At 40.8% G+C, this 27,320-nt stretch overlaps 2 protein-coding genes across 2 annotated transcripts in view; both read right to left on the reverse strand.

The window, feature by feature from the left end:
- Positions 1-22,068, reverse strand: part of LOC127631549 (NACHT, LRR and PYD domains-containing protein 3-like) — a 62,791-nt gene extending 40,723 nt beyond the window's left edge. Inside the window, 7 exon segments of the mRNA XM_052109712.1 lie at positions 9,790-11,035; positions 11,038-11,615; positions 19,074-19,244; positions 19,385-19,483; positions 19,598-19,696; positions 20,799-20,989; positions 21,946-22,068. Of these exon segments, the coding sequence (XP_051965672.1) occupies positions 9,790-11,035; positions 11,038-11,615; positions 19,074-19,244; positions 19,385-19,483; positions 19,598-19,696; positions 20,799-20,944 (2,339 nt within the window). The 5' untranslated portion in view covers positions 20,945-20,989; positions 21,946-22,068.
- LOC127631545 (NACHT, LRR and PYD domains-containing protein 3-like) overlaps positions 1-27,320 on the reverse strand; it is a 191,355-nt gene that overhangs the window by 93,185 nt on the left and 70,850 nt on the right. The gene's annotated exons all lie outside the window — the stretch shown is intronic.

Raw genomic sequence — 27,320 nt, forward strand, 5'->3', positions numbered from 1 at the left:
GTCATCTCTTTTGAACATGCCAATGCCAGTCTTGCCCCTAGACCTCAGGACATATTTCACAGTCTGCACTGCATAACTGATAACCAGGCTGAGAGCTGGATACTTCCCCAAACTCATGACATGGGCCCACCACTTCACAATGTCATCTCCATCTTCATACTTGGCCAGGTTAGGGTCCACATTGTACCTAATGATCTCCTGGGTGATGTCACTTTCTAGGGGCACTAAATGTTTCATGATCCTAGCCAACTCTCTCAGCTGAAGAACAGCCTGGGAATGGCCTCTTACCACAGGATCAATGGAGGACAAGGCCTGTAGGGTCTTACTTTTGAGAGGTAGTTTGTTCTGCATGTACTTGCCACAAGCTGTGTATGCCTTGGTCACCTTCCCAATAAAATCCATGATTATCTGCAACACATAACATACAAAAAACATGTTTATCCTGAGTTCATACTCGGGTTTCATGGCTGCAGCACAATGGCAAGTTTCTCAATACTGTTTCCCCTGTTCTGAACCGCTAATGATAAAATGGAAAGAAAATTTAAATAAGTAGTAAACTTTATTTAAAATACTAACCATATCACTGCGCGTTGTTAACTGTAATAACGGAAAATAGGATACAATTTATAACAAGAAAAAACATGCAGCCCCATGCCCTTGATCTGCAATTTTCTATGTCTAACTTCACAATCAATGGACACATGTAGTTTAATTTTAATAAATAAAGCATATAGTCCTATCTATGATAAATAGAAAATTAAACTGAATATATAAATAAATTAATAGTCCTGCTGCACGGGTTTTCGTAATTATTCCAGATAATATAACAAATAAATAGGCCTAATTATTGATAGGCCTACTTGTTAAAAGGGCTTTGAGCGTTTCATTTGTTATCTACTGTCAATAATAGAAAACAAGAATGAACGAATTAATTAAAACGAATTTAATTAATACATAAATAACAATATTGATGCACATGCTTTTCTGTCTCATTATTGCAACATCTCTCTCTCTCTCTCTCTCTCTCTCTCTCTCAATAACTGCATTAATAACTGCATAAAAGCCGGGCACACACTTACTCTAAGGCCAGTTATGAATGTAATTTTATACTTATGACTGATCATGCCCAAACGCGTGTTCAGCGCGTTCAGTCGGTGTTCAGAGTCGGTGTTTAAGACCTGCTACAGTCGATGGAAACAGACAGTCTTTAAATGTTTCAGCAAGTCGTAAGTGTGTCCCCATCATTTGTCTGCTATCAGTGGCTCAAACCTCCGTTCCTAACTCTAAAAAAACGTGACCGCATTACCACATCGGGTGGGTGTGCATTATTTTTTATAATAATTCAACGGCCTGTCGTCAATTATTCCTTACACATTAACCATAGTAAATCTATGGCCATGCATGCATGCAGCATTTATCTAGCATTAGCCCTAATCTAGCATTAACAACAACATTGGAAAATCGGTAACGTAGGGTTTAATATTACTGTACAAGTTAGGCGATAGTAACGTTAGCCAAGTCAGGAATTTAATATTAAAATGCATAACGTGCAAACGAACATGATTATAGGCGAACAACTTTTTCTATGTAGCTACAGCCATCCATAATTTGATCTGCTAACAAGCACTAACGTTAGGTCTTTTACAGGTGAAGTTGATGTAACGTTAGCTAAAACGTAATGATATATATGTAGGTTACACACACACACACAACATATTACCTACCCAATTGAAATAGGCATTGTTGAAATGTTTAATAAATTACATGACTAGTAGATTATATAACATTATAAATCAAAAATATCCTTACCTCCAGTGATCTCACCAGTTGCCAGTAAGACGGGAATTTGCGGCGCCGAACTCTGGTCCTCAGGGAGAAATTTGTTGAAGTGGCAGTTACAGCAAGAAGAAACACTAGTGACTCACGCTTGCGCGCATGATATGTTTTGGCGCGCAGTGTTTTGATTAGCTTATTTCCTATTTACTTGTTTGGTGGATGCAATCCAGAATTACTGTTGGTGAAATTATAATCAGACAGACCCCCAAAAAAAACTCTTCGAATCTGCACGATTCACACAAGTCACCCAAACTGACGTGAAAAAAGCGGGAGGCGCCGAAAAGCGCGCTGTTTGCATCCCTGCACGTTAGTTATTTTTGCATTAACAGACTTTATCCTCTCTCACATGTCTGCGAGCGCTGTCCTCGTCTAACTCAGTGATAAGCAAAATCTCAAACATAAAAATATGAAAGAAAAAATATCATGAAATATCACTCTACCAATAACAGACTCTCTGCACATCTGCATGAGGACGCACCGAATTTACAGTATTCTGCTTCTAACGCAGATGCTCTGACTGTCACGTGGACGAGGGCTTGTGGGTTTGTTTTTCTTGGATCTTCAATTGTCATGAAAAGACATTAACATCATAACCACACACTGCAACACTGTAAAAACCTCTTAAAATAACACACCTTGTTGATGCTTTATAACGAGACCATCAAGCAGCTGAATGGTTCTCTTTCTAACATTCGTTCGGTATCTCACTATGGGAACGCCTCTGGGCATGACCGATCGCGGAAGCACCTATTACACCACGTCTGCCAACCCTGGCAGACCAATCGCTGCAGCGATCAGGGAGTCACCTCCCTGTATATAAACTGCAGTCACCTGCCGTTTCGTCATTCTCGCTCTCTTCCCCGTGGAAGATTTCGGAAGCTGTCCTCAGCAGATTTTGGGAGCGATTGCTTAACTGTTTTCTGGCCGGAGCCTTCAGGTAGCGTCCCAAGCGCAGATCATTCCCTTGGTTGTTGAGTGACCGCCGCTTTAGAGCGTGAGAACTAACGTGTTAAGGCGAGTTTTCCTGCTCTTAAGTTTTATTTAAGCGAGAGCTCTCTCATCGCAGCACAGCTCCGTACAAGTCGTTGCGTTGTGTGATAACTTACCGTACTGAAGAGAGTGCAGGCTCTATCATGGCCACCGCGATAGAACCGGAGAGCCCGGAGGAAGAGGTAGTCCTCCGCATCCGTGTGCTTGTGGAATGTGGATTTCTGCCAAGGATGCCCACGGCCTCTGCATTTCTTGTCTGGAGCTAAACACGCTCAGGCAGCGCTGTCCAACCCGAGGGCTGCCCGCACTTGCGCGATGTTCTCGACTAAAACCGAGAAAGGAGGCTCAGCGTGGCAGTCGGTGGAAAAGCGGACCCATGCCTCTCTGCTCAACCCAGAGAGGAACCCATGGATTGTCCCCAAACCACCAGCTCATGGGCAGAGATGATGGAGAAAGTGTCACCCGTCCTTCCTCCGCTGTTCGAGGATCCACTAGCGGAAGAGGAAGAGGGCGATGATGAGGTGTTGTCGAATATCCTTGAAGGCGAGGATGGCGGCGATGAAGATGCTATTCTTCCCCGAACCAAGCCAGGCGCCCGAGTGCACAGGATGAGAGTTCACCCTCCCTGTTCAGGTGGACACAGACTTGATCGAAGTCTGTCGTAGGGCCGCGGCTAGATTGTCAATTGACTGGCCATCCCAACAGACAGGTCAGGGGCGCCAAGGGACCTGTATGATGGAAAGAGACTTCCGTCTCGTCTCCCGCCAACGAGGCAGTTCATTCCGGCAGTTCCGCCTGTGTGGCGGAGATGAAAAAGTTTTGGGACAAGCCTTTTTCTCATCGAGTGCCCGTCAAGGGTTTCTCAAGGCTGGGCGTTCAGGGAATGGAGGATCTAGGGATGGCAGACCCTCCCGGTGGAAACCTCGGTTGCAAATCACTTGCATCCAGGCCGCAGAAGCGGCTCTCTTCAACCGGAGCTTCGTTGCCAGGGAAAACAGAAGCCGCGCCTCTGTTTTTCAAAAGATCTACAAATCCACTGCACTGTCTGTCCGTGCTCTGAGCGCTACGTCCCTCCTCACAGCCTATCAAGCGGAATTATTAGAGGAGATGGGTGCGTCAGCTGGACTCGGATCTCCCAACCCGGTGCTCTGGGAGGAGATTTGCGTTATCGCGAGATTTGAACCTGCGCACGTCCCGCGGAGCAGTTCAAGGAGTCGTGAGCGGAGTATGGGTCTAGCAGTTGTGGGAGAGAGATCGTTGTGGCTGGGTTTGTCAGGGCTCTCTGAAAAGGAGAAAGCCGAGTTTTTGGATGCCCCTATTGACCCAAAAGCCATGTTCAGTGCGACGGTGACAGCGATGAGGCAGCAGTGTGACCTCTGCGAAAGAAGGAGGGCGAAGCTTTCCAGGTCTGCCTCCCCAGAAAGCCGGCGGCTCGGCCTTATCACAGGAGTCGGCCAACTTTCAGACCTTCAGGAAGAGGAGGACATTCAGATTATCAGCCGTCCGCTCCGCCCCCCACAACAGTCGAGCAGCGCAGCTTCACAGCCGAAGCCCGGCCGTGAGACCTAAACAGTCTTTCGCGACGCAGCAGCGAAACATCGACCGGCTGCCCCCAGGGGAGCAAGAAGAGACGGTCGACCTGATACGTCAGTTCGACATCTAGAAGGGTTGGGAGACAGCACCCAGGGTTTATCTGTCCCAGCCCTTCAAAGCGATTCCTCTCTCCTCCCGCGGGAAAAGGAGAAGGAATTCAGAGGTGAAATGTGTTCGTTTGGGCGGTTCAATGTCCAGCGTGTCGTGGGAATGTGGCCGAAGTTCTGTTAGTGCCCCCAAGAGATCGCCTCCCCTCCACCTTTGAGGTTTGTTACGAGGGAGGAAGGTTTAGCGTTCACAATCACGACTTCAAAAATAAAGTTTTCTCTGGCGCATCCAGGTCAAGCACCGAGAGCAGAGTTTAAGAGAAAAAGAAAATATCTCAAAAGATTAAATCAATCACAGATAAAGACCAACATAACTCCTTTACTGGGCGGTCTTCCCCCTCGCCGCTAGAGTGTGCTACGGCACCTCTGGTGAGCGGCAGCGAGGAAGGGCCCACTCGCTCACGCAGGCAGTGAACTGGCGCGCATCGCAGTTCATCCCTGGGTGTTAACCACCATAGAGAAGGGTTACAGGCTTCAATTAGCTGTGAAACCTCCTCTATTCAATGGAGTGGTAATTTCAGTGGCCAAAGGGGAAGCAGCTCTTGTATTAGAGGAGGAAATAGCCTCTCTAATAAGAAAGGGAGTGATAAGAGCGATTTCAGCGGAAGAGAGCCACGAGGGCTTCTACTCCCGTTATTTTGTGATTCCCAAGAGAGGGGGTCTTCGGTCCTATTCTGGATTTACTGAGGCCTCAACAGACACCTCAGGAAATACAAATTCAAAATGCTGTCTATCAGAACATTGTGTCAAAATATTAGATGAGGAGACTGGTTCACAGCAGTAGATCTCCTGGATGCATATTTTCATATAGATATTTTTCCTAGCACAGGAAATATCTGAGGTTCAGCCTATCAGGGCACGGCTTACGAGTATATGAGAATACCATTTGGCCTAGCTCTAGCTCCTCGGGTATTCAGCAAGTGTGTAGAAGGAGCCCTGACTCCGTTGAGGGATCAGGGATCAGGATTTCATCATATCTGGACGATCTGCTAATCTCCGCGCCGTGCCCTCGGCAGGCAGAGAGAGATACACACAGACTGGTGATGCACCTGGAAAGATTGGGTTTCAAGATAAACCAACCGAAAAGTTGTCTATCTCCGGCTCAGGAAATAGTCTACCTAGGTCTCAGGTTGAATTCTGTGGCGTTTCGAGCTTTCCTATCGGAGGATCGCATCGAGACTTTTCACAGCTGCCTTTCCCTTTTCCAACAAGGAAAATCAGTCCAGTTCAGAATGTGCCTTGGCCATTAGGACTGATGGCCTCAACGGTGTCCGTGGTTCCCCTGGGACTGTTGCAAATGAGGGAATTTCAGAACTGGACAGCGTCACAAGGTATTCAGCCCCAAGAGCCACCTCAGCCAGCGAGTGCGGCGTCTCACCAGAATGCATGAGCTCTTCGTTATTGGAGAGCCCGTCTTTTCTCAGGACCGGCTGCCCCTGGGCCCGATCGTACTGAGGAAAGTAATGACGACAGACGCATCTCTCACAGGCTGGGGCGCAGTGTTCGAGGGCAGAACAGCGAGGGGGTTTGGTCTCCAGCTGAGAGAAAAGCACATAAATTTTTTAGAGCTACTGGCAGTGTTTCTAGCTCTGAGACATTTCGTGCACTTTCTCAAGAGTCATCACGTATTGGTCAGGTCAGACAATACAACGGTGATAGCCTACATAAATCGACAAGGGGAGTGCGTTCTCACACGCTACACAGGTTAGCGAAGAGACTGATTACGTGGAGCAACAGGAACTTCCTGTCATTCACGCGACACATGTCCGGGGATAATGAACAGGGGCGGATCTATTGTCCAGGCGGAATCCTCTGAGCGGGAGTGGAGACTCCACCCCAGGTGATCCGTATGGTATGGCAGAGATTCGGCCAGGCTGCCGTAGATCTTTACGCGTCGCGCAAGGCAGCGCAATGCCCCTGTTCTTCTCTCTGACCGGAGACGATGCACCATTGGGTGTGGATGCTCTAGCCCACGAATGGCCAGGCGTGTTACTGTACGCGTTCCCTCCGTTGAGCTTGATCGAGCCAACACTCACGGAGGGTTCGGGGCGCGGACATGTTATGATTCTGATCGCACCGTTCTGGCCGGGGAGACTGTGGATTGCGGAGATCGCGCAACTGCTCCACAACCAGCCGTGGCCGTTACCAACGCGCAGAGATCTCCTCTCGCAAGCACGGGGGGAAATTTTCCATCCCTCCCCTCAGAAATTAGCTCTCTGGGCCTGGCCCGTGAGAGGTTGAATCTGAAAACCTCCGAAGGTGATTGAGACGATTCAGAACGCGAGGGCTGCCTCGACTCGTTCTTTATATGATCTCAAATGGAGAGTTTTTGAGGAATGGTGTGCTGACAAGAACAATGTTCCTTTCTTGTGCTCTGTGTCGAACGTGTTGAGTTTCCTTCAGGACCTCCTGGATAAGGGCAGAGCCTTCTCCACGGTTAAGGTTTATTTGTCCGCTATATCAGCGTGTCATGTGGGTATTGACTCGGGTACCATCGGCCGACACCCACTAGTCTGTCGATTCATGAGAGGGGCACGCAGGCTACACCCGGTGTCAAAGCCACTGGTCCCGCCATGGGATTTGTCGGTAGTACTGAGCAGCTCTCAAAAGCTCCGTTTGAACCCATTGATAGCATTGTCTTAAAGCTGCTCGCTTTGAAGACTGCTTTGTTACTGGCTCTTACAACGGCAAAGAGGGTCAGTGAACTACAGGCTTTATCAGTTCATCCCTCATGTATGATGTTCAGCCCCTGATGGTCAAAGAGCTCTTTTCAGGACTAATCCGGTTACGTGCCCAAAGTACTGGATCACGCGGATACAGTAAGAGCGGTTGACTTAACAGCTTTTCATCCACCTCCTTTTTATTCACCAGAGGAGGAGAGGTTACACTGTTTATGTCCGGTTAGATGCGCTGTACATGTATGTACAGAGAACCCGCACATTGCTTGGAAAAGTAACCAGCTGTTTGTATCATGGGCTGACTCTTTTAAGGGAAAGCCTAAATCACGGCAACGTCTTTCCCATTGGATGGTAGAGGCTATTGTGTTATGCTATAACAGCATGAACATGGAGCCCCCAGTAGGTCTCTGGCGCATTCTACAAGGGGAATGTCTACATCCTGGGCTCTATTTAAGGGTATATCGATTCAAGAAATTTCTTGCGGCAGCCAGCTGGTCCTCTCCGCACACATTTATACGTTTTTATAGATTGGATGTTACAGAGCCATCTCTGGCGCACTCAGTTCTGGGAGTAAGTAGCCAGAGGGTGTGAGTTGGTTCGTTTTTGGTAAGTGGATATTTTATCTCCTTTTGTTTTCAGTCTGCTTCGTCAGCATATCGGCAATACGGGAGTGGTCTATATCCCATAGTGAGATACCGAATGAATGTTAGAAAGAGAACGATAAGGTTACTGACGTAACCCAGGTTCTCTGATAACATGAAGTGAGGTATCTCACAAACATTGCCCTCCTTGCCTCGTAGCACGGAGAAGAGATATGCGGAGAATGACGAAACGGCAGGTGACTGCAGTTTATATACAGGAGGTGACTCCTGATCGCTGCAGCGATTGGTCTGCCAGGGTTGGCAGACGTGGTGTAATAGGTGCTTCCGCGATCGGTCACGCCCAGAGGCGTTCCCATAGTGAGATACCTCACTTCATGTTATCAGAGAACCTGGGTTACGTCAGTAACCTTATCGATCTGAGTCAATGTGTAACAGACCAGTAGAAATGAATCAAGAATCACGGTTATAAAAAATCTGTTGCAATGCACGTTCCCAAAAATCATTTTATTATAATCATAATTTTGCATTTCTCACGGCCATAGAAGATAGTGATCTTTTTTTTTACAGTGAGTGAAAGTTAATTCTGAATTTATGCATTTGACCAGAAAAACACTGAACTGTCCACTCAACAACCGGACTAGAAACTCTAGTCATAAAACTGATTTAGATCTAAAATAGTAGGGCTGGACGATATGGCAAAATATATTATCACAATATTTTTTTCCATATTGATCGATATCGATATTTGTTACGATATATAATTTAATAATGCTGCCCGTTTGAAAAGTATACTGATAATGATGCCCTGCCACGAGGGAACCAAGTGCCTTGTTTTTTTATCAGCTGACAAAACCTTTGCAATGGCCTTCTCCTGCTCCAGCACTCGTGCTATCTTTATCACATACTCTCGGTGTGGTCGCTGGGATGGTACCCTTTCAGGTGACCGAAAAGGTTTGTTGTGTTTCCCGTCTTGGTTATCACCGACCGACGGCATATTTTGCAGACTGTCTTTATTTGCGCGTCGTCGCTTTTCAGATATCCAAACCACTTCCATATAATTGACGTCTTGTTACCTTTTTTGTCAACAATTTCCTCAGCTTTGGAAGATAGTTCGAGTTCGTCGTTTCCACTCATTTTTTCTTTACACTCACTTTCTTCACTGCCGGTAGCTCAAACAGTGCTCTGCTAGCAAATGGGCGTGTACTTAGACGCACAAGCCAAAATCTGCGTTCTGACTGGCTGTTGTCTGTTTATTTCTGCTTTGTAATAGGCAGTATCCATATAGAGTAAACATGTCAAAAGTTTATCATCGTAGTCTAAATAAATATTATCGCGATGCCATATTGAGATCATTTATCGCCCAGCCCTATAAAATAGTAAGTAAAAGCTCAGATTACATACAAAAATAAATTCTCTAGCAATTGAAAACCTACCAACTAAGTTCTGAGAACACAAATGTTCTGCTTTTCCATCAAACAGCAACTATATATTAGGATGCAATGTGTTGGATTTGCATTATGTGCAAACACAGAAATGTAGTTTTATACTGTTGTGGAGCTTGTTCATTCTCTTCCGATTGAGTTTCAAATATGGTTGTATTTGAGGTGCTGCACGATATTAGCCAATCAGAACAGTGGGCGTTTACACTGAAGTTTTAACTGAGTGTTTCAGACAGAGGGCCAGAGACAGGGAGGAAAATTATCAAATATTACTAAATTATGACTGATTTAGTGAAAGAAAAACTTTACTAACATTATCAGTGGACCTCAGGGAAGATAATACAATTATAAAATAGAGCATTTCATGACCCCTTTAAAACTTCATCTATTCATTTACCAGACACTTTTATCCAAAGTCAAATAAAATTCTTCTTTATGTCAGCTGACATGACTTTGAGTTTGCCACAAACCCAAGAACCTGCCGTAGATCACAACTTCTGTCAAATGTAATTATAGTGATTAAATATTAGATGTTAACACTCACAGAGCTTTTCTGCAGTTCCTCACAGCTGGTAAGAGTCTCTGTCGACCCTCTATTGAATATATTTGCCATTTGTTGGGGTCTAACTCATCCAGCACCTCCTCTGACATCAGGATCATGTGGGCCAAAGTTGAACATTGTGCAAGTGAAAGTTCTTTCTTTGTTTCAGATTTTAAAAAGATCTGCATTTCTTCAACAACAGAATGATCTTTCATTTCAATCAAGCAGTGTGAGAGATTCATCCATCTTTCAGGACTGACGTTTTGAAATTGATCTTGTTTGAGGTTTTGGATTATTTTCTTCATGATCTCTGGATTGTTCTCTGTGTGTTTCAGTAGATCCTGTAAGAGTCTCTGATTGGACTCCAGTGAGATGCCATGAAGGAATCGAAGGAAAAGATCCAGATCTCCAGTTTTAATCTCCAGGGCTTTAATCATTACTGCCATCATAAACACATCCAGAGGAACATCCTCACATCGAGTTCTGTGTTTTCCTCTCAGAAACATTTTCAGAACATCACAGTTCTTGTGTAAATAACAGAAAAACACATAAAGTGCTGCAAAAAACTCCTGAAAGCTCAGATGAATGAAGCTGTAGACTTTCCTCTGATGAATCACAGATTCCTCCTTAAAGATTTCAGTGCAGATCCCAGAATACACCGAGGCGTCAGTGACGTCTATGCCGCTCTCAATCAGGTCCTCCTCATAGAACATGACATTGCCCTTCATCAGCTGTTTGAAAGCCAGTTCAGCAAGTTTCACAATCACTTTTTCTGGATCTCTCTCTTCATACTTCTCATTCCTCATTTTGATCTGAATGAGCAGGAAGTGGATGTACATTTCAGTCAGAGTTTGAGGGATTTCTGCACTGTCATCTTGTTTCAGGATGTTTTGAAGCACAGTGGATGAGATCCAACAGAAGACTGGTATGTGGCACATGATGTGGAGGCTTCTTGCTCTTCTAATGTGTGAGATGATTCTGCTGGCTTGATGCTCATCACTGATTCTCTTCCTGAAATATTCCTCCTTCTGAGGGTCATTGAATCCCTGGATTTCAGTCACACGGTTGATGTATTCTGAGGGGATCTGATTGGCTGCTGCTGGTCTGGAGGTGGTCCAGATGAGAGCGGAGGGAAGCAGATCTCCTTTGATGAGGTTTGACATCAACACACCCACTGATGAAGTCTCAGTCACATCAGAAACTTTCTCACTGTCTGAAAACTTCAGAGGAATTCTGCTTTCATCCAGACGAACACAACTTTACACTCATCATAAATCTTTGAGTCCAGATCATGAAGGTCAGGATGAAAGTCCAGCAGAAGTTTGTGAAGACTGTACTGGTGATCTTTAATCAAGTTCAGCTCTCGAAATGGAAGCACAAACATGAAATCTACATCTTGATTGGCTTTTCCCTCGGCCCAGTCCACAATGAACTTCTGCACAGAGACTGTTTTTCCAATTCCAGCGATGCCTTTAGTGAGAACAGTCTTGATGTTTTCTCTTCTCTTCTCCTCACATCCTGGTTCAGATAAAGGTTTAAAGATGTCATTGCAGTTGATTGGAGTGTCTTGGAGTGTCCTGTAACTTTTCTCCATCTGTAAAACCTCATGTTCTTCATTCACTCCTTCACTCTCTCCCTCGATGATGTAGAGCTGTGTGTAAATCCTGTTCAGGAGGGTTTGATTCTCTTGTAGTTTGATTCCCTCAAATAAACTCTCAAACTTGTTCTTCATGATGGTTTTGTGAGTGTCTTTGAGTCTCTGTAGGACATCATCCACTGCTTCTGTCCGATCGGACGTCCCAGATCTGATCAGATCAGCTCTCTCCACACTGCAGAGGAATTAAGAAGAACAGAGGAACTAAGAAAATTGAGACACTCAAAGTTTCAATCAGAATTTGCATATGGTCTGGGGGCATGATAAATTGTGTTATTTTTATTTCTATGCATTATTTTTCATATAATAAAATGCTTTATTAGCTTGTTAAATCAACAGCCCTAATTATTAATGATCTTATTCTTCCAAATTCCAGTTTGTACTGAAGCTACTGAGAGAAGTCCATCAAAATGGAATTATCTTTTTTTAATGAGTGATCATAAAAATTGCATGTTTTTATTTTGTACGGCCCTGAAGAAGCAATTTGACATCACAGATCCTCACATACTGTATATTCCACAAGACAAAATTGTAACTGAATTTACACACATGATCCTGTTCAGAAGTTTATATTCTCTTGGTGTTTAATATGGTGTGTTGCTTTCTCGATGATCAGTGACTGTTTGTGTAATAATTGTTCATGCATTGTCCTGAGCAGTGACGACTAATAACTACTTTATAATTATTTGGTTTCTCAGCATCTTCTGCACATTTGAGTTCTTCCCAACAGTGGCTATAAATGAGATTCAGCTTTTGACACTTGGGACAATTGAGGGACTCATTCTCAACTATTACAAAAGCTGCAAACAATTACTGCCGCTCAAGAAGGCAACACAAGAAGCAGCAAGGGGTGCAAACTTTTGAACAGGATGATTTGTGCAAATAAGAGTACATTTTGTGTTATGTAGCTTTTGAAGGGCAGCACTGCATAACAAATTAGTGTTGTCAAAAATACCGGTACTCCGGTACCAAGTCGGTACTCAAACAAACATTTTTTACGATACCAGAATTTCTGAAGGTACCGAGTACCGGGTCTACCCATGCAGAGTCGGGAACTTTTGAATGCTCACAACAAGCAAAGATGGCGACAAGCAAACTGCTGCAGAGTCTCAACTGAATCTTGTCTAAATGAAAAGTGGAATAAGCCAGGTTTGGAAATTCTTTGGATTTGAGGCTGATGAAAAGGGAAACATCATAGATCAGCAAAAACCTATTTGTAAACGCTGCTTTCACAATATTCTGACGAAAGGAGGAAACGCATCAAACTTAATAAAGCACCTGAAAGACAGACACCCGGCTTAATTCAAGCAAATAAAGCAGGGGAGTTTAACCCTCTGGGGTCTGAGGGTATTTTGGGCCCTGGAGAAGTTTTGACATGCCTTGACATTTGTGCTTTTTTCAGTTGCTTAAAAACATATTCATGGCTAAAGCCTGATAACACTGTATTCAGCACAAACTGGGCAACAATAATATGTGAGCAACATGTGTGTACAGGTTTGTATTTCTGAGAAAATAACGTTTATGCGTGGTTTTTGAAAAAACTACAATTTTAAGTCATTGAAATAAGGCCATATAACACATACTAAACATTTGTCCACAAGACTATTGAGAACTGGATCTTGCAGCCGAGAGTTTTTGCTACAAAATTATGTGAAAATCATCCTGATCACTCATTCATACAAAACAATATAGTCATTGAACTTTTGTATGACACTTTTAGTGTTAGAAAGGTCATATGCGAGGAGGCGTGAACTATCACGAATATTTATGTGATTCACATCCGAGGACACAAAAGACCCTCCCCTGGGCCTATCAATGAGGGATAGAGAATGAATGTGAGGAGACTTTGATCAAAATGAAGTTTTAAGTTAAAAGTAATCCGACTATACATTTTCTTTACATAAAACTTTACTTAATTTTATACCTACACTACCGTTAAAAGAAGTCTCTTCTGCTCACCAAGACTGCATTTATTTGATCCAAAATGGGCATATTTAAAGTATATTTTACTCATTTAACCTGAACACATATTTGCAAGCACAAGCTTTGTTGATGATAATGAGGCAGCATAAACAAGTTAAAATATAATCTAAACATTCAAATTATTTTTATATCACATTACATATCATATTTATATTATACAGCATACAATTTAAATACCTGCTTTAGCCGAAACAACATTTACATGTAACTAAAACTTGCCTATTAGGACATATTTCAAATGTCAATACTTTCAATCCAGTCTGGAAACAGTCCCACTAGTAAAATATGTATGTTTATATAAAATAGGACGTCAGCTAATGAAAACTAAATGACTTACTCGTCTGAAATTGTATCCTCTGCTGGATCAAGTCTCTCTTCAAAATACAACGTTCATCGGAGTCCCGCTCTTCTTCTGAGGAAAATGTTAACTCATCCTTACATCCAGGAGTTTACAAGCATGCAGAAAAGTTTAGTTGTGTTTGAATTACATTAAATCTCGCAGTCGGGGGCGTGGACTTTTCCCTTGATCGCCTCAGCACATTAGCGTATGAATGGCGCGCTCTGCTGGTGGGTGTGATCACATTACAGATAATGAAGCTGAGCCAGGAAAACCGCACATCACTTTGTTTCATACAGATTACGTTGCAGAAGAATATTTGTTTTAAATTTGAATTGTTTTATTTAAAATAGACATTTTAAGCTTTCTTTAGACATATGTTTCATGTTTATGTGATAAGTATTTGCGGTGTTTCAGTTAATTTTAGTGACGTGTTTCAGAAATATGATCGTGAACACAGAGACAGCTGAAAGCTCACCCTTTTTATTTTATTTATTTTACAAAAGCACAAGGTTTTGTTGTTATTGTGAGTGTACACCAATAAAAGTAGACCCTTTATAGTCTCTAATGATGTCTTACACTTAGCTGTATGCCCAAAAATGACGGATTATTTTAAGTTGTTTCTGCTGTAATGACGAAAATATCCAGCAGGACGCGCCGGCACACCTGTCGACCCCAGATGGTTAAAAGCGTATTATCATTTGCATTAGGGCTGAACTACTGAAATTTTGGTACCGTGACAACACTATAACAAATATAATCTTTGATCTCTTATAGGCTATTTGTATACTTTCTGAAAGAGGTGTGCAAACTTCTGCACTTAACGGTATAGACTATATACTTTGTGAAAGTTTATATTTTACTTGAGATTTAGTTTTTTTTGAATGTACAAACTCCATGTAGTCTATTCTGCATGTGTAATTAAGATGTCATACTGCATGTGTAATTATGAAATGGTTTGTCATGTCAGGTACACATTTTAACACAAAGTTCACACCATTGAAACCCAAAACACACCCCCACATCTCATCATATAAGTGCTTGTTCTATGTGAAACGTGCAGTGTAGCGATCTAAATGTGACATTGTCTGATTGACCTCAGTTCACAGTGACAGAAAAATACTCGCTTAAATATTCACGTGTTGCACGAAGAAATGGATCGGCTTCTTTCAGCTCGTTGTAGAAAACAAAATTTTTATTGGAGCATTTCTAAGAGTGTGTGCCAACAGCATGAAGTCATTTTCATAATAAGAGCATAATAAGAAACATTTCAGCAGGTTTATTACAATGAAAATATCATAAAATCAACATGTGACGCATTGAAATTGCTTCTCTTCTCGGCACACAATACCAAAGAAATAAGCGAAAAGGAAAATGAGTAAATTAATGTAATCTGAAAAAATTCAGTGAGCCTACCAGGGGAAACTGGACATAATAACATAGTTTAGATGTTATTATTGTCGGGACACACCTCTTAACAACGGGACATCTGGTCACCCTTCTTAAACGCAACGAGAAAACAATCCCTCTTACAACATGTAATGCCATCAAGTTATGAATTTATGAATTGTTGCAGAAGGGCAAATTAAGACTTTTTAAGACCTGCAGAAACCCTGTATATGTACAGCAGGGCTCGACAATCAGGATGGCCCGATGGCCCGGGGCCAGTGTGAGAAAGATTCAGGCCAGTTGCTAGAACTGTGACTTGCCCGATCGCGCCAGTGCTGCATTTATAACATTAGTGCAAGAAAACAACAAGTGAGAGAGCACAACAATTACACCGAGCGAACAAAGTCTTCTAAACGAACACTCAGAGACGAGTGAGAGCAATTATATTTAGCTGCGTGCGCAGTGCACAATTATATTTAGATGCGTGCGCAGTGTGCAATTATATTTAGCTGCGTGCGCAATTATATTTAGCTGTGTGCGCAGTGCACACTTATATTTAGCTGTGTGCGCAGTGCACACTTATATTTAGCTGTGTGCGCAGTGCACAATTATATTTAGCTGCGCAGTGCACAATTATATTTAGCTGCGTGCGCAATTATATTTAGCAGTGTGCGCAGTGCACAATTATATTTAGCTGCGTGCGCAGTGCGCAATTATATTTAGCTGCGTGCGCAATTATATTTAGCTGCGTGCGCAATTATATTTAGCTGCGTGCGCAGTGCGCAATTATATTTAGCTGCGTGCGCAGTGCGCAATTATATTTAGCAGTGCGCAGTGCACAATTATATTTAGCAGTGTGCGCAGTGCACAATTATTTGGATGCATGTGCGCACAAGAATGTGCAGACTATGGAATCAAATCCATAGCAGACACTGAGCGTGCTCTCCCAGAACTGTCCCGGCTCTGTTCTGAGTGTCCGAGCAGCAGCAATTACCAATGTGTGGAAAATAGCAGGAAAAAAACACTTCATGGATTTTTTTAGTCAAGTTAAATATAGTTTAATACTTAGAACACATCTTGAGATCTCTTAGTTCGGATTTGCGCTTCATTAAGTGTTTTGAACACAAGAATTAGTTGTTTGTGTTGTTCTGCTGCAAGTTGTTTTCTTCACTGTATAAACTGTGTGTTGCTCATACAGCTGAAGATTCACTTACTGCCCTCTGGAGTAAACAGGTGGTACTACAAGCGTGTATTTCTCAGGAAACTTCCTTATTATGAGGGCAGTGGTGGCTCAGCGGTTAAGGCTCTGGGTTACTGATCAGAAGGTCAGGGGTTCAAGCCCCAACACCACCAAGACACCACTGTTGGGCCCTTGAGCAAGGCCCTTGAACCTATCTGGTCCAGGGGCGCCGTATCATGGCTGACCCTGCACTCTGACCCCAGCTTAGCTTAGCTGGGATATGTGAAAAATAAATAATTTCACCATGTATATGCAGAAATGTATTTATAATGTGTGACAATTGATCAATTAAATTAAATTAATTACGGTCCGGGGGGGGGGTTGCGATTAATTGCGTTAATTTTTTAACACGTTATATTTAATCAAATTATTTGCACTTAATTAATGCAATAAATCGACAGCCCTAGTTTTAATATGTTGGTAAAAATGAGAAATCCACTCATAGGAACACAAGAAATCAACAGCTTCTTTCTATTGGACTGTAAATCTCTGACTCTCCGTGCAGTATAAATGCTGTTTCACGTGCATACTCTCTCTTAAAGGGACAGAGCGCTAGAATTAAAGTGCTAGCACTTTATCTAATTAATTTCCCTTTAGAGATGAAGAGCAGAATTAAATGTAATAACCTTAGTTAAAACCCGGTTAAACACGTGCCTGAAAATCATGAGGTCTGGATTTAATTATGTAATATTTCAAAACAAACATTAATTCGACATGATAATAGCATTTGATAAGAAAAGAAGCAAAATCAGAGTTTTTCAGCTGCCGTGTGAAGATGACATTTCAAACAGTCCACTTCATATCATCCTCATGACACACCTGTTACAGGTCTCATTTCTGGGCTGAACTGGTATTTTCTTTCTGTGCTTTGTGTATCAGTCACTGTTGGTCTTGTTTGGGTTGTCTAACTTCATGTTTTTCTCCACATTCTTAATTCACATATTAGGTCTAATGTCTACTGTATATTACACGTCACAGCCGATTCAGTAGCATGATCTCCTCTCTCGGGGATTCTGAAGTTTTTATATTCAGCCAATAATCAAATCTTAAACTCATTAACTAAATCTTTGATCCTACTTGTAAAAACTTTACACAAGCCCCAAAAGTTGACAGAATGAGTAAACGGGAGACTGAAAACCCATAATGTGCTCCACAGAACTCTTACCTTAAAAACGCAGGACGGCAGAGATTAATGTGATGAATTAATGACTGTAAAGCGCTTATATGGGGTTACATAAGGCATAAATCATATCTTGTAAATTATAAATGTGATACAATTTTGGGGGGATAATAATACACAATAATATGTCAAACTTAATATACAGGATATAAAATATATTTTGCTTCGGATACGTTTTTTTTTTTAAAGCCACGATGGTAAAAACGGCTATTTTACATTTTTTGTGTTGGGTCAGTGAAAATATATACACAGTTTATTATTACAGTTAAATGTGTCTTCTCATTTATCCTGTGACATTAAAGGAATATTCCGGTTCAATACAAGTCAAGTTCAATCGACAGGATTTGTGGCATAATGATGATTACCACAAAACCTTATTTGGATGCGTCCCTCCTTTTCTTTAAATAAGTTACCGTGAGGCACTTACAATGGGGAGGACGTCCGCTCTGATGGATATTTTTACACAGAGAAAATAAGAACAGGAGACATTATAGTTTACAGTCCTTAAAGAGCAACATGCAGGTTGGACACCCCTATATAGCATAGTGTATGTTGATGATAAAACAACTAGATTTTCTGAACTGGAGTAATATATATTTAGCCATTAACGATATTTTGAGATAAATTGTGATAAAATAACTTCCGCGTCTATAAAGCACTAACCGGAAGTGACGATGGGCGAGGGAGTCTGGTCAAGTTTAAGCTCAGGTTACAATGGATGCGAATGAAGAAACTGAGTTCTCCGGTGTGGACGAACATGCCTATGATGGCCCACAGGCCTATAATTATGAGCAAATTAAGAGTTAAAATAATTAAAAGTAAGACTTACTCTGCTAAGTCCTCGTTTTCGTTGCACAGAATGTCTGCTAACGTTAGCACTTTGTCCTAGAGTCCAGCCCGCGCCAAAATCCAGTGTACACTTTGACGGTGGACTTGATTCCATCGAGTGCACCGAGCGAACAGCATCAGTAATCAGCCTCACGTGGTCCTTACTCCGAAATTCGATAATTCTCCGGAGTGAAATGTGCGCCACAAACGACCGAGTGTGTGGTAACAGACGCGGCAGTGAAGTCTGCTCTCTTCACCTGCACAAAACGTACCCAAGACCGAAAAGTCTTGTTTTTTCTAGAAGGAAAATGATGGACACGATGTCCTGACAGGCTGGAATTCGTGCAACCAGCACAAACACAATAATTTACCATTATGGCTTCTCTAAAATGTTCTGTCTCTCACTACTGCTCTAACTACATCAACACTCGCTGACCGCGAGCTCATTTGTTTGCCTCGCCCTACGTCATATGACGCGTTGATAGCGGGAAAGGCGTATTCCAGAGCCTAGCACATTTTCATCAAAATCTCTACATCAAATGAAATTTCATTAGTAATTTCTACATATGTCTTTTTAAAAGACCTCTGCAGACAATATAAAGTATTAATTCAGTTATAAATTCAACCTGCATGTTGCTCTTTAAAACATAAATCAATATACAATACTGGATCTCACCTGTTCACTGAGTCAGCACTGAGATTAGAGGGATCAAACATGGAGCTGTTACCCATGGACTCTTCTTGATATTCTAGAAGTTTGATTTTCTGGGCCAGTGTTTTATCAGCTTCTTCATAGTCTGTTTCATCATGTGATGTATCTCTCCCTCTCTTTCTCCCTCTGGTGTTTCTGAGAAAAAGTGAAATCATTCTAATAATTTATCTCCAATAATGCTGAATAATTCAGATGATATGTGTTTAGTTCTGTCAGCTGTTTATATTAATATAATTGTCTTATTGTCTTGTCTTCAACACTGGATATGGTCTCACCTGATCACTCCATCACTGAGATTAGGGGGATGGCTCATGGAGATGTTACTCTTCACAGACACACAGCTGGATTCTGGAGGTACAAATGTGTTTCTCTGTCTGTGGGTGATACATATAAAAGACAGAATAATTCAGATGATGTGTGTTTAGTCTTGTCAGCTGTTAATATTAATATAATTGTCTTATTGTCTTCAACACTGGATATGATCTCACCTGATCACTCCATCACTGAGATTAGGGGGATCAATCATGGAGTTGTTACTCTTCATAGACACACAGCTGGATTCTGGAGGTACAAATGTGTTTCTCTGCCTGCGGGTGATACAAATAAAAGACAGAATAATTCAGATAATCTGGGTTTAGTAATAATAATTTAGATGTTCTCTCTTTAGACTTGTCTAATGTTTTTTAAACCAATATTTTGGTTGGTGTCTCACCAAGAAGTCAAAGTTTGGGACTTCTATGGAGTGGTGGTGTAGTGGGCTAAAGCACAGAACTGGTAAGCAGAAGGTTGCTGGTTCGATCCCCACAGCCACCACCACTGTGTCCTTGGCAGACGCATTTATCCAAAGCGACTTACAGTGCACTTATTACAGGGACAATCCCCCCGGAGCAACCTGGTGTTAAGTGTCTTCCTCAAGGACACAATGGTGGTGGCTGTGGGGATCGAACCAGCGACGCATATTACTCCATGTATATACAGTATAATCTCTTATACTTTCACTTGTGTTTGTCTGATATTAAACAGACAGTTCACCCAAAAATCATTTACTCACTCTCATCCCATTCCAGATGTGTTTAACTTTCTTTCTTCTGCTGAACACAAATGAAGATTTTCAGAAAATTCTCTCAGCTCTGTAGGTCCATACAATGTATTGTGAAAGTGAAAGTGGCGATTTATGGTAAAAAAAAAAAGAAAAGAAAAAAAAAGGACTGAAATATTGATCAGTTTCTCACCCACATCTAACATCAGAAGACATGGATTAAACCACTGGAGTTGTATAGATTACTTTTATGCTGCCTTTGTGTGATTTTCTTTCCACTTGCACTGTATGGACCTACAGAGCTGAAATATTCTTTTAAAAATCTTTAAAATGTGTTTTCTTCAGAAGAAAGAAAGTTATACACATCTGGGATAGCATGAGTGCGAGTAAATGAGAGAATATTCAGTTTTGGGTGAACTGTTCCTATAAGTGCATCATGTTAATGTTAAACTGGTATACATTATATACAATAGGCGTGGTGAGTCTTAGCATTATCTTAGCATAAAGGTTTCTGATAGATTTGAGATGAATACAAAAATAAAGGTAGTCGAAATATCTTTGTGTACATTTTGTTTATTTTGTCTCACATTTAAATATTGTTTCATCCGGGTTTGCACCAATAAAATCACCTGCTTCATGTTTATACTCACACAGGGTCAGAGGTCACTGCTCCATCACTGAGATCAGGGGGTTTAATCATGGAGTTGTTACTCTTCATAGACACACAGCTGGATTCTGGAGATGCTGCTCTCTGATGGTCAACAGCTCCATCCTCTCTCTCCTCATAGAGACTCATTTTAGAAGCAGCTCTCTCCAATATATCCCATAATAATCTTCAGACCTGCATTTGAAGAACACAAACACACAAAAACATCAAGATACTGAACTGAATCTTTCACTACACTGATAAAAGACACTAAACAGAAAGAACAACACTCAGAGCTGATTCACTATCATACTTTACTCTCTAAATCAGCATTAAAAGATCAAAAATAACTACCAGACTTCTGCTTTACCTCATTTTCAGAACAGCAGAATGTAAATAATTGTGGGCGGATCAAATCCACTAGTGTGAATAACAGCTCAAACAGCCTCAAATACAGGTTTCTCAACTACATGAAGAACAAGCAGAGAGGTGTACTTCTGATTATCCACATTATTAAAGTTTATATTTATTTATTTGATGAGAAAAGAAAAACATCTCAGGTCACACCATTGAGGATATTTGAACACCAAAGAGAGTCTCTACAACAGACACTTTTACTAGCTGAAGGAAAAACTCAATGAAGAACAAAAACTAACAGAACACAAATCAATTTGATTTAATAAAAACAGCGATTAACCCTTAAAATAAAGAAAGATTCATTCAAACTCACACCAAAATACAATTACTCATCCGATAACATAATGATTTATCTCCTGTCCGATCGTGTAAGTAAAGACGTCGAGCAGTTTTGGGCCTGTTCAACACTTCCGGTTTATTATAATCTAGTTCTTGTTTCTGGAGTTCATTTGATCTGACTGTCGTGAAAATCTATTAAACACAAAGACGAATGGATATCTCTCAGAAATATGCGACTACTGAAAATACTCTACAAATATAAAAGTTTGTGCGGCTTAAAATATCGACGTGTAGTGCTCGATCTTAAAATGACACACTGTGAAAAACTGAGTGTGATATAAACTATCAATACTTTATCTGATCACTAATATCCAAACATCTGCAGGAAGAGTTTATTGCTTTAAAAATAGGCTTCATTATTATTATTATTATTATTATTATTATTATTAACTTACCGTGAGAATTGAAAATACCAGACACAAAGTTTAGGTTTCGTTTTTACTGGTGAAGTCAGTAACAGTGAACTTCGCATGCTCGTGTCTGAGTGACACATGAGTCCTCATGCAGCTGCACTCCAGTGGAATACATAACAAATGAAAGGCCGAGGTTGAATCTCACAACAGATGCGAATTAAAACATGTTTGTAAACTCTGAACATTACCGAAGTCTCTCTAGCAAGTCAGTCCACTGTCGGTCATTTCTGTAATTCTCTCGGGAGGTTATTTACAGTCCTGTCAGTGCAGCTACTATCTACTTGAATGGAGAAAGACCAAAATCTCACAAACGGTTGGTCAAGATTACGATCAAAGAACATATTTCATATCAGAAATAAAATATATTAATACTGTAATCATAAATTGTGTGTCTTTACCTCATATTACGCTAAAAAACTAAAATTGTCCTCCGACTTGTAGTTAATGCGCATGCGTGTTCTAGAGTTGATTGACAGGCGGTGTCTGTATCTAAAAGGTGATAGGCTCTTTTACCTGTAAGGCGGGACTTAGCTTCATATTTCTGCCTTTAAACCCTCCAGATATCAACATCCATTGTAAGTGTCTCACTGCAATCTCGATTTTTGCTTATTTTAAGAAAATGAGGGACAAGTCCAAATAATTTCAACATTATGACACAAATGCTGTTGATTGAGCTTAACTTGTATATTAGGCAGAATGAGCCTCAGTTACTATTCACTTTTATTGCATCTTTTCTCAATACAGTGAAAGTGAATGGTGACTGAGGCAAAGCTGTGACAGTTCTTTGTTACACAGAATAAAGCAAACAGTTTTTTTTTTTGTTTTAAGCATAAATTTCCTCTCAAAACAAGACTTGAAATCTCATGCCAGTAAGTAAATCACATTTTAAGAATGTTTAGATATTTCTTACTAGAAAACAAGACAAAAATACTTGTCTTGAAAATATTTGTTTAGCAGCAAAGTGGATGTTAAGAGTCAAAAGTTGAAGATTTTGAAGATGATTGTTATTGATTCAGCAAAAATGTTAATAAACGTTTCTTTGGAGCATATTAACCTGTTCATATAACAATGAAGCTGAATCATCTAGTGGCTATTAGTGGTACTGACTTGGGATAGTTCACCCAAATGACAACTCTTTAATCCTTTACTCTCCCTCATCCCAGATGTGTATGACGTTTGTTCTTCTGCAGAACACAAATGAAGAATTTAGATGAATATTTCAGATCTGTAGGTCCATATAATGCAAGTGAATTGTGACCAGAACCTTGAATCTCCAAAAACACCAAAATATAACTCCTTTTTCACAGGACATCTTGTCATTGCAGTCTCTTGGCACAATCATGATGTCAAGCTTGATTACACTTCCTAGTGCTTGACGCGTGAGAAGAGCACTAGATGGCGCTACAGGAAGTGCAATCGAGCTTGAAATAGTGATCGGCAAGGAGACTGCTGATGTCAAGATTTACATCCACATTAGATTGCTTCTGAAGACATGGATTAATCCACTGGGGTTTTATTGATTACTTTTGTGCTGCCTTTATGAGCTTTTTGGAGATTCAAAGTTCTGGTCACCATTAACTTGCATTTTATGAAATGTATAAAAATCTTCATCTGTGTTCTGCTGAAGAAAGAAAGTCATACACATCTGGGATGGCATGAGGGTGAGTAAATAATGACAGAATTTTAATCCTTCATAAGAGAGTTGTGCGCCATGAACCAAACCAACCAGCTCCGATGTGAATCACAACATCACAAACTTTGTTTAGAAGCACAAATGTATTTTAAAATCGCACATAAAGACAAAGGTACAAGATCCCATGAAGCATTGCGAATGTTGTCATTGACTATAACATTATAGAAATATTTAAAACTATTGATTATAGGTTGTTGTTTATAAGTATAGAAACAATATATTTTATGTTTATTGCAAAATATCCCGATATGTACAAATATATAAGTAGATTAATTGCATCATGGGAGTGGGCGGTCGCTCTGAAGCTCATTTCGCAGGTTTCGTTTGTTGAGGTACTCTGATTGGTGGATCTTTCTCTGATGCACCATGGGTAATGTAGTTGTTTACCATGAATTCAGCTATTAAACACTTTTAAACAATAATAATGAGATAATGTATAGTATATTTTTCAATATTCTAGTATGTTTCTTATATATCAAAATACTTATATGAGTTTCCTGGCCTTTGTGTGACCCAGGAGAGAGCATATGAGGTTACTAAAAGTGTTGATGCTGCAGAAAACACAAAGAGCACCCAGCTGTAACAAAATAATGAGACTAAGGACCTTGAAGATAGACTAAATCCAAGTTTCTACCAGTAAAAAGATATCAAAAGGCTCTGTGAGATAATGGTGGCAAATAGTATCCATTGGTTACAAAAATAACGAAGGGGCACAGAAATGAGGTAATGCCATATAACAAACTGTATAGAAGAGGAGGTTTTGGACTAAGACAGTCAGAACGGACAGCTGGCCGGTCTCATGTTTGTTGGTGTTCAATAAACTACAACTTTGGCATCTGGAACTCAAGACTCCGAGAGTTTTCTTACAACTAAGAGAGATTCATCGCGATATTCCACGACAAATGCAGATGGTTGGATTTAACAGAAGCATTTACGATCAATGAACAACCTCAGAGCTCATGATAGGTCTGTCTTTAAAGGTTTATAAGTTATCGTTGAAAATAAATGAGTCTATGGGATAAATTAATGAGATTATTACTTCCGGAACAAAACTGTTGATTGTCAATTGTAGGCAGGATAATTTTCCCTGAGTGCCCTTTAGAAATTCATTTTATTAACTTTACATGAGGATATTTTTCACATTATGTTAACATTAATTATACACTGTCATACCTCAAACATGTATTTTGAAGCAGCTGTGAGGCCTCTGTCTCTTCATGGAGTCCGTCAGGTGAATTCTGATGCATTATGGGTACTGTAGTTTCTGTCAAGACTGGTTATTGTACTGTCAGCGGTTCTTCACGTCTGGGATCGGGGCGGATTGGATCTTCCTCATGCTGCTGGAACTCGCCATGACACTGATCAGCTTTATCATGGATATCTTCATCTTCCTCTTCATTGAGGGTTGGTTGGTTGGTTGGTTGGTTAGTGTGTGTGTGTGTGTGTGTGTTTTCAATCTTTCAGGACACGCCCCCATCCTTGTTATTTCTGAGCACCTCAGAACTTTACATGGATATCTTCCTCTTCCTCTTCATTGACGGTTAGTGTGTGTGTGTGTGTGTGTGTGTGTGTGTGTATGTTTTCAATCTTTCAGGACACGCCCCCCTCCTTGTTATTTCTGAGCACCTCAGAACTTTACATGGATATCTTCCTCTTCATTGACGGTTAGTGAGTCTGTGTGTGTATGTTTTCAATCTTTCAGGACACGCCCCCCTCCTTGTTATTTCTGAGCACCTCAGAACTTTACAACACACAGTTGAGGGGGTTCATTTAATTGTTCTTCGTTTTGTTCGCTCTGTTCCGCTTTATTTGAGTGTATGCCTAAAACACCTGTTGCGTTTGCGTTTCTCTCTTGAACGAAAGTTTTTTTTATATATAATTATTATTATTACAAGAAAACAATAATGTTGTTGTACTGATGTTATACCCGCTCCCCCTTTATTAGTTTGATCCAAGCGCCCCGTAGTGACGCATCACCGTAAGAGCGGGAATTTAACAGTTTTAAATGATAACGGTTGTTTTCTGAGGGGGCGATAATTGTACACAGTCTGCAGATCCCTTTACAGACTTATGTTGTATATCATGTGAGTTAATCAGAGAGAATGTGCGTTCATAAACCTGTTAACTAAAGTTCATTTCAAGTGTTTTAATCAACATTGCAAGAGGAATCAAGAGTTGAATGTTCAAAAACAAAAATGGAGTTATGTTTGTAACACTGCACATATCAAACGTGCAGTAGAGTTAAATAAACAGTTTACACAAAAAGCACAATTCATTTACTCACCCTCAGGTCGTTCCTAACCCCATACTTACTTTCTTCAGTGGAACACAAAGGTGATTTTTGTGAAGAATATCCAGGCCACTTTTCCAAGTCCCTAAACGACAAAATAAACACCATAATTATCATAAAAGTAGTTTAGTTCACACGACTCGCCCGTTACAAGTCTTAAGAAATCCATTTAACAGATTTGTGTGAGGAACAAACCGAGAAATAAGTCGTTAGTTCGTGACAGAGAACGAGCGTTGACCAAGTCCGATTAGTGAATCTTCTGAGTCGAATCTTTTCAGTGAATCGGTTGATCCGGTTCGCAAGTTCAAATTGATCCGGTCGCAACGGATAAAGCTGAAGTTAGGGACGTTTTCGATGTTGAAGTATTTTCTATCACAGAAATAACCAAAATAAATCTATTTATATTTTGAAATTGTCGGAAAATGTAAATTCTGTGACTATAAAATTGCTTTATAATAATTGTAATTGTTTAATAATAATTGTTTATTTGAGTGTAACACAGCAACACTGAATTTGGGGTGGGAACAAACAAGTTTATATTACTGTCATTTTTATTTTGTATGAAGTATTTGCTCACGGATAATTACAGAGTAAATTTGTATAAATAAATCATATAAAAAAAAACATGCCTTTATATACTTTTGAAACAGTATTTGAATGTTTACAGATTAAACCCCATTGACTTCCATTGGAAGTGTGTCACTGGAACACACATTTGTGCTTTTATTAAAGGAAATACATTTTTGTGATAATCAACATTATAACACAAATGCTGTGGATTGAACCTGGAATATATTTAAGACCCATTACTATATGTCATGTTGTTACAGTGTTATGAGACTAGTGTGCAGATGTGACTGTGTGTTGTGTTTGTGAGCATCAGGAGTTGGAGAAACAGATCCAGCAGGTTTAAGAAGCAATCGTTCTCTCTCAGATGGAGTAACGGGGAGGTTAAAGTCACGACTACAGTGTCGACTCGCGGTCGATTAACCGGGCCGCTGAAGGTTAACCCGAGACCCAATAGTATCCAGCTGCAGACCCGCAGCACCACCAGTTTCAGAACCCCAGCGCCAGAACCTGAAGTGAGGGGCGGAGCTTACGTTGTAAACCGAGTAGCGCCACCTAACGTTTTGGAGAGTAGGCTACACCACCAGTTTCAGAACCCCAGCGCTAGAACCTGAAGTGAGGGGCGGAGCTTACGTTCGAAACCGAGTAGCGACTCGGTTTCACATTTTGGAGAGTACTTTGCTTTTATTACAAACGAAACATCATACTTTATACGTATGTTATAATGATTCTTTAAGGTACAGTACAATAAGCATTTTAAAACATTGATCTTGTGTAATATAATTGTATATAGTTATCTGTTCGAGA

The sequence above is a fragment of the Xyrauchen texanus genome, chromosome 38 (genome assembly GCF_025860055.1).
Source record: "Xyrauchen texanus isolate HMW12.3.18 chromosome 38, RBS_HiC_50CHRs, whole genome shotgun sequence".
Taxonomy (NCBI): domain Eukaryota; kingdom Metazoa; phylum Chordata; class Actinopteri; order Cypriniformes; family Catostomidae; genus Xyrauchen; species Xyrauchen texanus.